Consider the following 17686-nt stretch of genomic DNA (forward strand, 5'->3'; position numbering starts at 1 on the left):
AAATGCAGTGGCGATAACTAGTATAATTCAGTGCTTATTTTAGGTAATGACTCTTTTCAAAGTTCTTGACTTTGGCATTTGTCAAGCAATGTTCTGGGGTTTTGTTTTGTTTTGTTTTTTTTTAAAGGGAACTTTATTTATTTATTTATGGCTGCGTTGGGTTTTCGTTGCTGCGCGGGCTTTCTTTAGTTGCAGCAAGCAGGAGTTACTCTTCGTTGCTGTACACGGGCTTCTCACGTGGTGGCTTCTCTTGTTTCGGAGCACGGGCTCCAGGCACGTGGGCTTCAGTAGCTGTGGCACGTGGGCCCAGTAGTTGTGGCTCACGGGCCTAGTTGCTCTGCAGCATGTGGGATCTTCCCGGACCAGGGCTCGAACCCGTATCCCCTGCATTGGCAGGTGGACTCTTAACCACTGTGCCACCAGGGAAGCCCGCAATGTTGTTTTGGTTAATCATATTTTCCAAGATTAATGTATTCTTACTGACAAGACCTGCATGCTTCTTACTGACACATCAATTTCCTAGTTACTAATACTATTTGAAGGAAACAATTTAAATCATTTGGCGGAGTCACTATGTTTCCAGTCATAACACTGCTTAATACAGATTTTCCATTCTATTACTCAGGACAAATGTTCCAAACAAGATTTTGCTCTGAGTGTGTTTATAATATGGCCTTCCTTTAAATGTTTATTTGATGGGAATATCTGGCATCAAGGAGGACATCAAAATTTCAGAATATATTATCTTTGAATATGGACAGACTGTATAAAAACCCTTTGCTTTTAAAAATCATATTTTCTGTAATATATGTCATTTTAATTGAGTAATAGTCATTAACTATTAACTGCACAACATACAGTTCTTTAATTCTAGCACATTTCCATATTTTACTCTCCTTTCCTGCTTTGCCCTTAAATTCTTAATTCTGACTCCCTTTCCAGGATTGGGCATCTCTTGAACAAACTGGGTAAATGATACAAGCCAAATTAGGCAGAGTTTTCAGGGGCAGGAAATTTGTTCTCACTATTGAAGCTAAAAATCTTCATTTTACCAGACAGGCTACTGGCTTAACTGACTGACTTCTGGAGCACTCTAAACTCACTTCTCCCTTGGGGGTATAAGATCTCTTCCCTAATTACCTATCCCTTGAGAAGTACCTAGAAAGCAAGTTATATGAAACTTCATCCTCTTTTTCTCATAAGAGACTGGGTGCTACTGGGTATATCAGGTATATCTATTCTGTTTGATCAGTGCCTGTTTGTGACCAGTTGTTAAATATTTTGAATATCACCTGTCCAGGAGTAAATAAGTGAAACATTGCTGAGGAAAGAACTGCCCCCTTTTCAGTCCCCAGTCACCAGTTTCAAACTCAACGATCTAAATTCTCTCTGATGAATGTAAAGTACAAATCCATGATTTTTAAGCACTATTGTTTTAATAGTTATATTTAAAATATTATATTAAAGAGATACACTTAATTTTTATCTACTTATGGCTAAATGAATAAAAAGCCCACTGGTTTTAATGTAGTAAAATATAATTATAAATTAGCCAAATAAAAGGCTTGATTATGTTCCTAAATGCTGCTTTTCCACTGTAAGAATGCTTATGATGGAGATATTTTGTTTGTTCTTAGCAATATGCTGGGCATACAGAAATTGACTTTAGCAACTTTAAAACTGTATACAGTTTTCCTTCATCAATCATTTTAAATATCCTCCAATAACTTTTCAAAATTTTATTTTGAAAATTTACTTTCAAAATGTTATGGGTGAGAACCAAGTCCTATTTCAGCATGTAGATTCAAGTGAAAACAGGAAGGAACCCTTGTAATAAAAAAATCACTTGGATATAAACCATAAGGAGAAGTCAGGGTACTTACTTGTCATCGGTCTTTCCTCCGAGACAATATATCATCCCCTTATGTGAAATCACACTATGGCCATAGACTTTGATAGGAAGTTTTTTAACTTCATTCCATTTGGCCGCCCTAAAATCAGAAGATAGAATTTATATGCTTTTAGTGAACTTCAGGTTCTAAAATTATGACTTTGATATAGGCACTCATATACCTGAATGCTTAGGAAACGAGAATGTCATGCCAACTTACACAGGATCATAGCACAATACTGAATCCAGCGAAGCCTCTGTTTGAAGGTCTTTGCCTGCAACTACATAGATTTTGTCATCTACTTCTCCCAGACCGAAGAGACACCTGGCTGAAGGCAGAGGTGGAAGTCCAACCCACTCAGATGCTACATTATCAAGCTGAAAGAAACAATATATAAGGAATTGTGGAGCTTGTTACAGGTATACCAAAAAATATGCTATACTTTGTTGTTTAGAATTCATTGAGATAGTCAAAGTTCTCAAAAGTAAAACTACAACCCCAAAAGGATCATATTTTACCTTTGAATTACCGAGAAAAATGAGAAAAGCTACTTGACCTACCAAAATAGCTAAAAGTACTCAAACCTGCAGAACCTGAAGAAAGAGAAAATAAAATAGTCACCAGAGATTAGTTAAGAACTGTGAGATTTCTTGTCAAATTTTCTTCCCATGTTGCCTTGTTCAGGTTTGAACAAGGACTCATAATACTTTTAGGACACTGGGGAAAAAGAGGGTCACAGTATGTGACTGAACCCCGCATGCTATATTTAACATGCTCCCAAGCTGGCGCCCGGGACAGCTGGACCTGTCGCTCACTTCACAGACAGCTGGGGCACTAGGCATTATCTTTTTTCTTTCCTTCAACATTTTTAGGTTCTCCATGCTTCACTTTATTACTTCGGATATAGGCAGGTGTTATAGCCTATAACTTCCTAGCCTTTTTCAGGGAGTCATTTAAAATACCCTTCTCTCTCTCTCTCTCTCTCGTTTATGTTAGGAAGTAACTTTGCTTGTTTTTGCTACTGCCGGTTCTACAAGCCTAAGACAGCGCTCCAAGAGCCCACGCTCTGGGATAGGTGATTCTGATATGGCTGGCATCAGCTTTAGCACTTACTATTGGTAATTTTAAGATTTTCCACTTTGCATTTTAGGACACCAAAGCACAAGAAAACTGCTTTCTGAGGGTGCGCATTCACAGGTTTGTTGTCCTCTCTAGTGCTACTTCTATGCAGTCGAAGAAAAAGGAATAAAACCCAGAATAATTGGATACCAAGGATAGATGCAGATATTAAAGTCTGTGGTATAGGGAGGGGTCCTTATGGAAGCCTATCTCTATCTGGTCTAGTAACCTTGGTTAAAGCAAAGTACTATTTAAAACTAACAGAGATGACCGGTTTGATCCCCACACATACACTGTTAGTTTGCAGTCACAAATTTCAACATCCAGACTGTGATCACTAATGTTTTCTTTTTTTTTTTTTCTTCTGCGGTACGCGGGCCTCTCACTGCTGCGGCCTCTCCCGTTGCGGAGCACAGGCTCCGGACGCGCAGGCTCAGCGGCCATGGCTCACGGGTCCAGCCGCTCCGCGGCATGTGGGGTCTTCCCGGACCGGGGCACGAACCCGTGTCCCCTGCATTGGCAGGCGGACTCTCAACCACTGCGCCACCAGGGAAGCCCTGTTTTCATTTCTTGAAAAAAATTATTTATCAAGAAAGTGGTATGTAGTATAGTACCAGTAATAATGAGCATTTATGGAGTTTTTACTCTGTGATAGGCTTCATACTAAATGCTTGACACAGGTAATCTCATCTAGTCCTCCAGGATAGGGACTTTTATTTTCTCCATTTTACATATGAGGAAACTGAGATACAGAAAGTTTAAATAATTTGCACAAACTCACAGAGCTTTTAAGTGATACTTGATGCAAGCTATACAAATTCATAGTTTGTCTTTTTAAATGGGAACAGCAGCCATCATGATCCCAAACCAGAGGGTTTACAGCCCACACTACACAATACTGTCTACATTCCCATACTACCCCGGATAGGGCACTTCCTACAGCAGATGAGACAGTAGACTGCCTGCCAGGCTTTTTTACAGATGAGCTGTCAAGCTATTTAACCTCTCTGGCTTCAGTTTTCTCACCCTTAAAATTAGAGTTTGGACCTAGATTACTTTAAGATGTGGTGTTCAAAGATTTGATGAAACTATTAAGTCTATGGAAAAGACCAGCTCTTACCTAGGGAAAAAAATTCTCATAATCTAATTCTAGTATACAATCAAAGGTCATATGAATCCTAACTTAATACATTTTAAACAGAGGTGACCAAGCAGAAAATACAAAGCCTGAGATTCTCATACATATATTTTCTTGTGAGTCATAACCCTCTTTTACAGTCAGGTGTTTTTATCCTGGCATCTTGTCCCACTATTTGTGCCTTTTAGAAGGAGCAAGGCATGGGAAATGACAGGGAGTCGACCCTTTCAACTTTGTATAACCTTTTGTAGCCAAAAGGAACAACATCAAGCAGGTTTCAGAAATGAGAGGCTGTGTCAATAAAAGCAAGGGCAGTAACAGGATGGAAGAGAATAAAGATAAGGCTATTAAGTATTCTTTGGGTCTATGATTTCCAGGTATCTGTCTGTCTGTCTGTATTTTGATGTCATTTTTACTTCCTAGATAAAATTATTGCCTTTTCAATTGAATTTACCCTTCCTGAAATTTATCTGAATTTAAAATTAGGGCTTAGGAAATTTTCTGGCCCACATTCAAATACTTATAAAAATAAAATAGAAGCTGTAATCATATTTCATAGTTAACATTCTTTAATGGAACTTGGAAAATTAAGAACCGTTATTAACATGTATTATTACATTTTTCAAGATTAGAAAAAGCTGGTTAAAGAGTGTGCTTTAGGGCTTCCCTGGTAGTGCAGTGGTTGAAAGTCCGTCTGCCGATTCAGGGGACACGGGTTCATGCCCCGGTCAGGTAAGATCCCACAAGCCGCGGAGCGGCTGGGCCCGTGAGCCGTGGTCGCTGAGCCTGCGCGTCCGGAGCCTGTGCTCCGCAACGGGAGAGGCCGCAACAGTGAGAGGCCCACGTACGGCAAAAAAAAAAAAAAAAAAAAAAAAAGAGTGTGCTTTATAAATGCACCGTATGTTACACACTTTGAAAGCATTCAGTGACTGTGGTATGACATTCTACACATGCTTATCTTTGGCCTTTCCAACTCAAGTGCCCATAAACCCCAGGCCATAAGTAGCCATGACCTAAACAAACTCTTTTGAACTATCTGTAAGCTACAAAGTACTGGTACTGACATTATTAAAGATGAAGGTTAAGCCACTGATTCCTTCATAAACTGGTAAATATAATGTGTTGATAATATGAAACGAACTCCTTTCAAACAAACTACAAAGAGTGTTAGTTTAGGAGGATGTGTTTTCTTGGAAACTTCTATGGTTTCATAATACAGATTAAGTTGCCAATATGTCTAAGTACAACTCTGATCCAAATAAATTTGATCATTTATCATAAATATTTCTAAATACAATTAATCCAAATGAGTGACACTTGTGTAGACAGTGTTTCCTAGAAGGTAATCCAAAGCATGTAAAATATGTATACAAGTTCTTTTCATTTTCAACAAAAGTATATTTTAGGCAGTAACCATAAATAAGAGATGAAATGCTACCTCCAGGAACTTCAAATCAGTTCAAGGAAACTTGGAAGAAGGTAGAAAATCTGATCAATTATAACATTTTGTAATGTGTAAAGTACTTTGATTTTGGGAAATACAGTAACCTGTTTTTCAGAAAGAGGACACAAGATTAAATTTCGTTTTTACTAAAATACTGGACTTTAAAGGGTTACAGTCACAATCAACTATAAACATGACATTTTGGGTAAAATGCATAAAGAAAATCGTGAGCCATCACTTATACATTAATTAGAAACTCATTCTTTTCCAAAACGTTTATTAAATATTAATAGAACCTCATTCTTTACCTAAACGTTTATTAAATATTAACAAGCAGTTAACTGATTCAAATATTTGTCAGCCCTCCCTCTAAGTAATGAAAATTCAAGGGACTGGAATAGCACATCAAGTAGAATAAAATACAAGCAGCCTGAATAATTCACAAGTCAGCTAACTAGATGGTGACTAACAGCCTTTCCTTTATGTCTCTACATATATGAAAATATCCTTTCTTACCTGGAAGAAGTACGACTGTAGAGGTTGATCTTTATTTTCTTCATCCACATAGAGGCCTCCTACCACGTACACTTGATTTTGCTGGGTAACAATGCTGGAATGATTTCTGGGGATCTGCTCAGCCAGTGCAGTAAGGTAGCATTCATTTTCCGTGGGATCATAAGCTACTGCAGCTGTGTCATTAACCAAGAGGATGAGGTCTTTGACAAACATTCCATGCCTGGGAATATCATTCAGGTAACCAGGAAGTAAATCTTCATCACCAACGTCACCATTCACCTCACTAGCCCCAGCCTTCTCTGTGTTTTTGCTAGGTTCTGGGAGTTTGCCTGCAAAGGCATCTTTGAGAACTTTGATTTTTTTCTGGAGTTCTGGGTTGCTTTTAATTATATCATCTTTCTCAACGTGATCTTTAAAATATTTTTCTGTCATAAGGCGAAAACGGATACAATCAAACACTTCGCTAAGGTTTTTAACCCTGTTTTCTTTGTCTGTCCGCACCCATTTCATTACTGCCTCAAATACAGCTTCTTCCTTTTCTACATTTAGGCTGTCATTGGAAATGACTGAGATCAGCTCCTGTGGAGACAGCTGCATGAAGTCCTCTTCCTTACAAATCTGTAGAAAGCGATCAGACACAAATTCACGGGCAGAGATGGCGAGTCTCGGGCAGTCAAGAAGAAGTCCTAATCTTAGGATAGCTAGACAGTTACCAGGAGCAAGTCTTTTCTGAAGATAAGAAACGCAGACAGTGAACACGGAGGGGATCTGAAAGCGGCTGGCCAATGCAAAAATATCTTGCACATTTCCGTCGTTGAGATCAATACTGGCAGAGTACAGGTACTTAATGATTAAATCCAGTACAGCGGGATCCACATTATCTAGTACTACCTCCTTTTTTTTTGCCTCATCAATTTCAGATAAAAAATACTCACGGAAGTAAGGACTACAAGCTGACAAAATCAATCTGTGGCAAGGAAGACTTTTGTCACCTGCTTTTAGTGTGCAATCGATGAATTTTTTCTCATCCAGGAGATCTTTTAGACCATCCTGAAGAAGGGTGGATTGGTAAAGCCGCAGTTCCTCTGCAAGTTCCCGCTGGGAATCCATTTTGTGAGTAACCTGGGTAAGGAAGGGGACACTAAGGCCTTAGCTCCTCACAGCACACAGGTCTAGCAGTAAAAAGGCAGATCAGTGTCCTTTGCCCAGCCTGAAGCCTTTGCAATTTAATCCCACCAGCTAAATATAGATACCAACTCTAACAAGGGAATTTAGGAGAGCTAGTTTGGAAAGAAGAGTTCTTGCAGCTGTTACAGATTGAAAGGAACAACTGGAACTTTTAATCACTAAGGAAACAGCTAAGAAACAAGAGATTTAAATGAAGTGGAAAGCTTTAAAATACATAAAGCATTACAAGATATGCTAATAAAGGCTACCGCAAGAAAATGTTTATTAAACTAACAGAAAACTGAATCATAAAAATGAGTCAGTCCGCTAAAAATGGTCTAGTGGCAAGCTACTTGGCTATCTGAATTAATGATGCAAAGTTCAAGAATATGAGCTGAGTTCATTTGGATACTCATAAGCAAGATCTCCTTTCCAATATTCCATAACTGCTACAAATTTTTATTTTCTACTCAAAACAGTGGGATATATAAACTTCTTTTAGAAGTAGGAAACAAAGACTTCTACTTAGGTACTATAATTATAGATTTTTTTTGGAAAAAAAACCTTTAAAATAATAATATCCCCCCATCATGATTGAAAATAAATGCAGAGAAACTGCTATTTTCTAAGACATTCCAAATTATCGGTATTTTTAAGTGGAAAAACTATAATTAGTATTGAATTAAATTATGAAATTATTTAATTTGTTCACACCCTGCCTTGCTCTACAAAGGATTTGATGTGGCAAACATTAAGACAAGGAAAAAAAAAAAAGGTTAAAAGTCGGCCCTAGGGAAAGAAAAAATCTACACACATACAGTATGATCACTAAAGATATTCTGTGGTTTTGTGTTGATCTTTCATTAAATAAAAATTTAAAAAATAGAACAGATGGGGCTTCCCTGGTGGCGCAGTGGTTGAGCGTGTGCCTGCCGATGCAGAGGACATGGGTTCGTGCCCCGGTCTGGGAAGATCCCACATGCCGCGAAGCGGCTGGGCCCGTGAGCCATGGCCGCTGAGCCTGAGCGTCCGGAGCCTGTGCTCCGCAACGGGAGAGGCCACAACAGTGAGAGGCCCGCGTACCGCAAAAAAAAAAAAAAAAAAATAGAACAGATGTATTGTAACCCCATGAGAACAATGTAATCAATAGAAATAGCAAAATCAGGATGAAGTGCTACATTCCTGGTATAATTTGAAAAACAGGCTTTATACACACACAAAAAAAGTATATGACTAGAATCATAATTTAAGTTGTTGATTATAATAGAACACACCATATTAATTATGGGATGCAGAAAGCATGACTTGAAAAAAAATTGATCCTCTGTTTACATACAAATAGCATCATATACTTCTTCATGAAATATTTTATTACAAAATTATATTCTCACGTTTTTAAAAACTCAGTGGGACTGTAAAAATCCTGTAATTTCAAAGGTTGGTATTAAACATGCTCAACAGAACATAAGCTCCATAAAGACAGGGATTTGGGGGAGGTTTGTTTTGCTCAATGCTATAGCCACAGGGCCTCATGGGTGCTCCATAAATGTTTGTTGAGTGAATCAATGAATGCCCCCAGATCAGGGAATTATGTATTTTTAAACTTCAAGGGTCTCCATCCATCAGTAAAAGTTTTTTCCCTTATTTTACATCACGGTGAAGTCAATGGTACTGTCAGCTGCTAAAACAACAGCTGAGAGAAGAGCTCATTGACTCTTTCCATTTATAGAGGCCACTAAAGGTTTTAACACACTAGAAAAAACCAACAGCTGCTCCCTTGTTTAAACAATAAATGACTCATTTCTCTTTACACGTAACACCTAACATCTGAAAAGATTAATGAGTCAGATGCAAACACAGTGTTTTGACGTTTTGAGATTATTCCTTACTAATTGGCAATTTTATAGTCTGTTTTGCTTGAAAAACTATTGAAACAATATTCCTAGCTGCATTTTTTTGACCTGTACACATTTTTCAAGCAATATTTTCCCCCTAATATAGGTTATTATAACCCCATCCCTTAAAAATGTAAAAATCCTTTCCTATTTAAATGAAGAAACCAATTTATAGCTTTTGTTCATTGATCTTTATTAAACTCAGGTTAGCCCTTGGTTGTACTATGTGTCTATGGTTGTACATACAGTTGCATCTTATTTTAAATGATTTTACACACTCACTTTTTTCACTCTAGAAAAAGAGGGTTAATGTTTTGACAAAAGTTCCTTACAAAGTTTCTTTATACTGAAGCAGTGGCAAAAAACACTTATGCAAGAGAGGTCACCAAATCTAACCTGACCAAGAAATCAGAAAATAATATCATATTTTTGAAAACTTCAAAGAAGTTTCAATGAATGCAAACAAAGAGCAAGTCAACAAATAAACTATTTATTTACAAACTATTTAAAACTATTTCCTTACAAAATAAATGTATTCTTGCCAAAACGATATTGAAATTATTTCCAAAATAGTGCCCAAAACTTTACATAGGGGTTGATATCCTCCAAAGTTAGCTAAAATTTTTAGTTTTTACATAAATGGTTACCTAAAAATGACAAGCTTAAGGTTTCTAATTTATATGAGAGTTGGCTTACCTTTGGAGCTATGTGATAAATATATTTAAACCAGATTTTTATAATTAAAAAAGCAGCATTTTGATTACTCCATAAGAGTCTTATGCTTTTAGATAACACTTTCAAAACATTTAATGGTGCTGCATAAATTCTTTATTAAACTCAACATGATACAGTCTTTTAATATCCACAGACTAATAATTTACAAGTATTAGTTACAAAATAAACATATTTACAACAAACCAGATACATTTTGATTACAATTTCAAATATAATTTTTAGAAGACTGGCAATAAAATCTTCGACAAATGAGTTTTTCCTTAATCATTAAAAAAACTCTCTGAAAAGCTTTTTCTGTAAATGTAAAAACTATGCCATGCCTTATAGCAGGCGACTAGTATCTTTAATCTTGAGATATCTTTAAATAGAAACCCAGCTCAACTCAAGATCAACTCATTACTTCCCAAAGTCCCTGTAGGGTGAATCCATCCTTCAGTTTCTCTATTGCAAGCCCCAGTTCTTCTGAAAACACAGGTTCACGATCTTGTTGCTTTTTGGGAGATAAGAGGATGAGATGGGAATAGAGAATGTGGGCAAGGAAGAGGAAAAAAAAACAAAAAATAGGTTTCACATAAGTTTGTGAATACTAAATACTGGAATATAGAAAATTTTTTTCATATACTATAGGTAAAATATCCTTACCTTATTGCCATCAGCAAAATAAGCCTATAAGACAAGGAAAATTATATTTCACATACTTGATATATAATAGGTTAACAGGCCAAGGAACAGGTAATTAATTTACAGAACAATTCTGTAACTAACTGTATTTTCTATTCTGTTACTGTGTGTCTAATGGTTTTCTCACCTATCTTTACAATGCTGGTAGCAGAATTCACTTCCTCTGTCAATCATTTATGTCTTCAAGAGTTACGCTTTAAGCGCTAAAAATGTGCTTTGTAATTGGTGTATAATTAGCATTGTTAACTTGAAAGGAGATACAAAGAATGACTAAGCAGCTATAAAATTTCACCCCTACTTTTGGTTTAGAAGAAGATGCTGGCAAAACAAAACAAAGCAATCAGTGCTTCAATGTGTCAGCAAATGCATACACTGAGGCAGTAGTAGTTTATTATTAACTATCTTATACTTATTTCACACTTTGCTTAAAAACTTTCATTCCCAGAGAGATAGTCTAGTCAGATTCATAGACCACAGTACATAGAAAGTATTATTATTATTTTGGCTATTAATTAAATAGTACAAATTTGGAAACAAGAAAGTTTACTGTTCAAATAGAAATCCATTTTAAGATAATATACCTATAAACTGAAAGGAGGGAGGTCCATCTCATAAAGGTTACTTATGGAAAGTATAGACTTTAAATTAATTAAATTAACTATATTTAATATATTCTGTTATCTTAAAGTGTGAAAAAACTTTTCACACATCTGAAATCCTCTGAATAAGTATGTTCTCAAACTATTTCCCAGTTTGGTAATTTAAAAGTATTTTCACACACACAAAAAAATCCCTAACCTGAAAAACAAACTACTCTCCAACTCATGTTTAAGACATTCTAAAAAGTCTCAAGTTCTATGCTATTTTACACACTTAAAGCATTATTTAATTAAACATGACTCAGATTAAAAAAAATCACAAGAAATTTAGTAGCTCTTCTTTGTGATGCTCACCACAAAAGCATCTGTGTGATCATCAGAGTCTATTTCTACATCATCTTGAATTTGTTCAACTGTCAGAGCTTCAAGGGACTGTGGCTGAAAATCAGTAGATGTTAAAAAAAGAAAAAAGAAAAAGAAAATCAGTTAAATCAGATGTTAAAATGTATCAGAGACAATATTAATCAAATAAATAATTTTAGTAAAATGTGCTGTGAGAATTGTAAATACCTGTAAAAGGATATCACAGTTACCAACCACTCAAGTCTTACAAAAATCACTGCATAATTTATATTCTATTAAAACTAACATGAATAATAAAATGAGTCAGTTAAACCCAAGCTTTTAAATCTGAAGTCAATATCATCAAAAGATTTAAAATGACAAATTTACACAAACTTAATATGATACTTAGAAATATCCATCAAGAAAAACACTCTCATTGGATTTTATCTGATTTTCTGATAGTTAAAAACTATCTGTTAGTTTAAGTTTAAAAAAACTAACTTTTGTATAATAGCAAGTTTTAAATTTTCCTCAAAATAGTCATTAAATAGAATTTGTGAAAAAAGAAATTTGTGAAAAAGAAGAACTAAGATTTGTGTGGAATACTCTAAAGGTGAAGCAGAATAAATATAGTGCTGGTATCTATTAATTCATTTTTCAAATATCTGAATATCTTTAGTATATGAGGTACCATGCTGGTACTACCAAAGGTTTAAAGTCTCTGCCCTTACCACAAAAGGTGTATAATCTAGTGGGAATGGAGTGAAGGACAAAACACAATTATAAATAACTAAATATCAGGTTGAACTATATGAAATTGCCATTTTAGTAAAAAGTGGTCAAATATTAATAATATCATATAGTTCAACCTACAAAAAATAGCTGTAACAAATGCAATATCTATTATAATAGAAGAGTTTGGAGACAGCACAACTTCTGGCTTGTGCATGCCAGAAACTTTCATGAAGAAAAAGCTGGCACGTGATCTAGGGCTTTTAGGATGAGGATGATTTTCATAGGTGGGATTAGGGGAAAGGGTATTCCTGACAGAGGGGATCAGTATCAGCAAAGGTGAGAAACCACAGGATATAGCCGAAGAAGATGAATAATCCAATATGGTCAAAATATGAGAGTCCCACAAGACAGAAGGAGCTACACAGAATATTGTACTGAATAATGCCAAGGAGTATCATTCACACTGGAGTCTACGTGAACAATGTTCTCTGGGCAGTGCACAGCCTACAGAACCAGACACTGTGGCTGTGCAGATAAGGTGGGAAAGGTAGACTGAAGTTTACTGAAATTTTTTAATACCAGCTCAGAGAATGTGGACTACTTATAGGTAATTGGTGGGGTAAAGCTGATGGTAGAAGTGTACTGCTGACAAGAGGTGACCTGATGCCCTAGTCCGAGGACAGCTGGTGTTTCAACCATGTTCAGAGCTGTGTGACTGCGTACAAGTAAATTAACCTATCTAAGCCTCAGTCTCCTTAACTGTGAGATAGGGCTAATAATAATGATGATGATACACTTTATAGTGTTTTCAGGAGGATTAAACGAGATGAGGCATATAAAGTTCTTAGAGCAGTGAACAGCAAAGAGTAGGCATTCAACATAGCCATTCAACAACTATGAATATTCACTAAGAGCCTACTATGTGCTAGTTTTGATTGCTGGAGATATAATGATTAAAGAAAATAGACAAAAATCCCTGACTTCATGGAGATTATTTATAGTGAAGGAGACTGATTAGTGTTACCAAAAATAAAGCAAGCAAGTGAGCAAACAAGCAGAACAAGGGATAAAAAAGTGACGGGGGTTGGTGTTTTAGATGGATAGTCCAAAGACCTCCCTGAAGAAGTGGCTTTGGAGTAAGGACTTATATGTGGTGACAAAACAGGCTACTATGGCTGGTTATTATTATGTACTGAGGGCCAAAGAAGGGGAAAAGAAGAGAAATGAAAGGTAGAGCTGTCTCTACCTTTGGGTAGGAGAACTAACATATTGTCTCCAATGTGCCAGCCACTTTACAGACATGATCAATAACTTTGTAAGAGAGATTACCTTCATTTTATAATGTGAAAACTGAAGCTCAAATTTGCCTAGGATCACAAATAGATGGTGAAATTGGGATTGAAGTCAGGTTTGTCAGGTTCCAAGGACCATGCTTGTTCTACAACATTATTCTACAAGCAAAAGTAGCAAAGGAAACTGCAGTTTGAATGGAAAGAAAGGTATAGGAAAAGGGGAGAGACTGGTACAACTGACTGAATGTGTAAAGTAAGATAATGGGAAAAATAAAAAAGGAAAACCCCGGAGTTTTGAGCACATCTGACTTTGACAATGTTAAAAATAAATAAGTAGTGAATAAATAAATAGATAAATCAGCAAGATACTGCTTTTGAGAAAAATGACAAGATTTTAGGTATGCCAAGTTTGAGATACTCAACCATGTCCTAGTGTAACTTACTGACTTGGAAAATTATTAATTAAATTACTAAGATAAACTTTTTTTTTTTTTTTGCGGTACACGGGCCTCTCACTGTTGTGGCCTCTCCTGTTGCGGAGCACAGGCTCTGGACGCGCAGGCTCAGCGGCCATGGCTCACAGGCCCAGCCGCTCCGCGGCATGTGGGATCTTCCCAGACCGGGGCATGAGCCCATGTCCCCTGCATCGGCAGGCGGACTCTCAACCACTGCGCCACCAGGGAAGACCCTAAGATAAACTTTTAAATGAGAAATTCAATTCATGTTATTTGGAATACTCATCTATGTGAAAATATTCAAGAAATATTTGGAACCCTGGTAAGCTTACAGAGTATGCCAAGATCAGAAAGATTTGGGAGTCATCTACAGAAGTACAACTTGAAGAAACTGGAGGAGGAGGTGATATTACTGAGGAATATACAGAGAAGGTAGAGTGAAAGGGAGAAGGCTGAAAGAAGTGCAGGTTGGGAAGAAAGCAGAAAATGATGGTTAAGGAGATGAAATAGAGTGTATGTACAATATGGCGTCAACAATCCAGAGACAAGTTTCAACTGGAAGGGGAAAGGGATATATATGGAATTTGACAGAGAGACAAACAAATTAAGTATATGGAGCACAACGAGGCTGAAGTCAGAGGGTATGAATTTGTACTTAGCTGTCCAGTCCTACTTCTTGATCTTCCTGGTCACCTGCTGTAGTCCAAGAGCAGGAAGAGAGACAGATAATATACGATATGGCTCAACATGCTGAGTATTGGCAGGGACACTGATGAAAGAGTGGGTGGCAGGGACACCAGCAATAGAGCGTACGGTGAGGGCCCCAGGACAAGAACAGACAGCAAGGGAAGGTGTGACAGAGCGCCTCTGGCAAGGGTACCACTGTCAGAGCAGACGGCGAGGAGTCTCTAATGAAGTGGCTGGTGAGGACAACAGTGAAACACCAGATGACAAGGGGCCCAGCTGCAGAGGCTGAAGAGTAAACCCAAAAGACAGCTGATGTACCTGGAGAGTGGGACTGGTGCAGAAACCAGAAGTCGTGAGGAAGGCAAAGAGCAGACATGTGGGCATGATATTCAAAATTTTTCACAACTGACATGGAAGAGGATCTGATGAATAGGAACAGACATAGGCCATATTAATGGAGCAGCCTCCTGGAGTTGCTATATTGTGGGTCATTGGGGAAAGAGAATGGTGTCTGTGAGGCCTATAAGGTTTAACCAAATGCTAATGGCTGGCTGAAGTAAAATAAAAATAAAGCTGAAATAAAATAAAAATAAAGAGTGGGAGATTCAAGTCTCTACATCAGAAGAGCCTTGCATATGGGGACATCTTGGATAGGCTGCTACCTAGACGGGCAGGAATGAATGGTGAAGCAGCCAGGGAGAAAACAGGTGGTAGGCACAAATTAGCATTGGCCATACTCACTGAGCAGAGCCTGTATATTCATCATTTTAAACATAGTTTAAAATTAAATTGTACACAATGTGTGTATATCTGAATTTTATAGACTGTGTAAAGGCAATTGAGCAAACTCTGTATATCACACACTGAACAAATTACCTTTTCTTCCATCTCATAATCCACTCCAAATATAGGACTGGTAGAATAGACTTTGTGAAGTGAATTAATTTCCTTAACTGATTCTTGTAGTTTTTCCACAGGATCTATTTTAAAGCCAAGAACATATCCTCCGCTCTGTAAGAGAAAATAATGAAAAAAATGAAAAGCCTGAGGAACAGTATTTACAGTATATGATAAACTATAGCTCTAACTGTCCTTACTTCAGAGCGCAATATGTAGGCTGATTTTTTTTTTTTTTTTTTTTTTTGGGGTATGCGGGCCTCTCACTGTTGTGGCCTCTCCCATTGCGGAGCATAGGCTCCGGACGCGCAGGCTCAGCAGCCATGGCTCACGGGCCCAGCCTCTCCGCAGCATGTGGGATCCTCCCAGATCGGGACACGAACCCATGTCCCCTGCATCGGCAGGTGGACTCTCAACCACTGCGCCACCAGGGAAGTCCTGTAGGCTGATTTTTTAAAATTAAATTTTTTATTATGAAAACTTCCAGCATATACAAAAATAGAAGAGTACAATAAATGTCCATGTAGCCATCATCCAGCTTCAACAAGTAACAACATATGGCCGGCTCTGTTCCATATGTAACCTCCCCATCCCCTAAATCTCCTCCCCTCACCCACTCAGGATTATTTTGAAATATATCCAGATATCACATAATTTCATCTGTAAGTATCAAAGCTAATATTTCAAGATTAAAAAAAATACGCCATAGATTGTGAAGGCCAAGGGAACTGAGTTTTTCCTGAGCTAGACCTTGAAAAGGAATAGACTATATGTTAAAATAAAAAAGGGAATGGCATACCTGAGGCTATCTCCTTGAAGAATTAGGAAAGAAACTTGCCCATGACAGTTTGTTGGAGAAGAAGTGTTAAAAAATTAAGTACCCATATGGTGATGGTTGAGAGCATACACTTTTGTGTTAAAATCCTGGTTTTACAACACTACATATGATGTATGGTTTACATCATACAACTAGCTGTATGATGCTGGGGAAAGGAGTGAGTAGACATTCATATTTAAATTTAGAATTTAGAAGAGAAAAATCTCTTTTTAAAAAAAATTTATTAAAACAAATAAATGCAAAAACCAGGCATAACGGGGCATAGCAGTCTATAATTAGATACAGTATAATCTGAGTTTGATGGTAGAAAATCTCAAATAGGGTGTGTTTATCTGAATAGACCTGTGTTGCTCAAAGACAGTCTTGTGAATCAGTCAGACCTGGAATCAAAACCTAGCCCTATCACTTACTGTTATTAGACCATGGGCAAGGTTCCTAACTTCTCCAAGTCTCAGTTTCCTTGAACATAAAATGGGGAAAAAATAGTAACTGTATCATAGGGTTGTGTAAAGATTGAAATAATGTCATGACTGTAATCATAATTAGTATGTCTGCCCAAAAGAGAAATATAAGCAGGATTCTTCCCATGGGGACAATTACTATATGACTTCAAACTCAAACTCTTCATATAATCTCATGTTACAGCTAATACTCTTCTTGGATATAAACTGGTTACTATAAAAATAAAACTAAAAATATAGACTGGCACATAGTTTTTTAAATCTATTAAAGATTAATAAAAATATAAAGTATCTTACCTGCTGAGAGCTTTCTATGACAAGAGCTAAACCAAATTTTGAATCTCTAATCTTTATTGACCGCTAGATATAAAACAAACAAACAAAAAGCATGTTTTTATTATCTGATAGTAGTGACATTTTAGCACGTTTTTCAACTCTTACACAGTAACTACTTTTCATAGTCCGAAGAACAGAACTCTTCCTCTTTCCTTTTTCCTTACACTCCTATAGAGATCAATTAAATGAAAATTTTCATACTGGAAATAGGTGGCAAATTTGTAAGGCAACACAAAGATGACATCTCTGAAATATGTACAAAATTCTGACTTAAATGTTCCCTGCTTCAGGGAGTCCACAACTTTTCTGAATATTTTAAACCAAAGGCCAGCAATCCTTTAGTTATGGAGAGCCAGTGTCTTTTGTGGCTCCTAAGGCTGGGTTAGTTTTTAAAAGTCCCATGTGCCTATATACAATGCAATATTACTCAGCTGTAAAAAGAAACGAAATTGAG

The 17686-nt window shown here is 37.0% G+C and overlaps 1 protein-coding gene across 5 annotated transcripts in view; it reads right to left on the minus strand.

Annotated features, from left to right (window-relative positions):
* The window catches only part of BBS5 (Bardet-Biedl syndrome 5), a 37632-nt gene that overhangs the window by 8738 nt on the left and 11208 nt on the right, over positions 1-17686 (minus strand). For 4 of the 5 annotated variants that reach the window (XM_027128972.1, XM_027128981.1, XM_027128989.1 and 1 more), the window contains 7 exons: positions 17194-17256; positions 15577-15711; positions 11541-11624; positions 10549-10572; positions 6110-7231; positions 2112-2269; positions 1884-1991 (listed from right to left, as the gene is read on the minus strand). In XM_027128972.1, the coding sequence (XP_026984773.1) occupies positions 1884-1991; positions 2112-2269; positions 6110-7231; positions 10549-10572; positions 11541-11624; positions 15577-15711; positions 17194-17256 (1694 nt within the window). Of the gene's footprint in view, positions 1-1883; positions 1992-2111; positions 2270-6109; positions 7232-9642; positions 10397-10548; positions 10573-11540; positions 11625-15576; positions 15712-17193; positions 17257-17686 lie in introns of those variants that run through there. The other variant, XM_027129006.1, reaches the window with a different exon arrangement.

This window comes from Aethalodelphis obliquidens, unplaced genomic scaffold (assembly GCF_003676395.1).
Source record: "Aethalodelphis obliquidens isolate GAN/ISIS:26980383/991018 unplaced genomic scaffold, ASM367639v1 scaffold2, whole genome shotgun sequence".
In the NCBI taxonomy this organism is placed as follows: domain Eukaryota; kingdom Metazoa; phylum Chordata; class Mammalia; order Artiodactyla; family Delphinidae; genus Aethalodelphis; species Aethalodelphis obliquidens.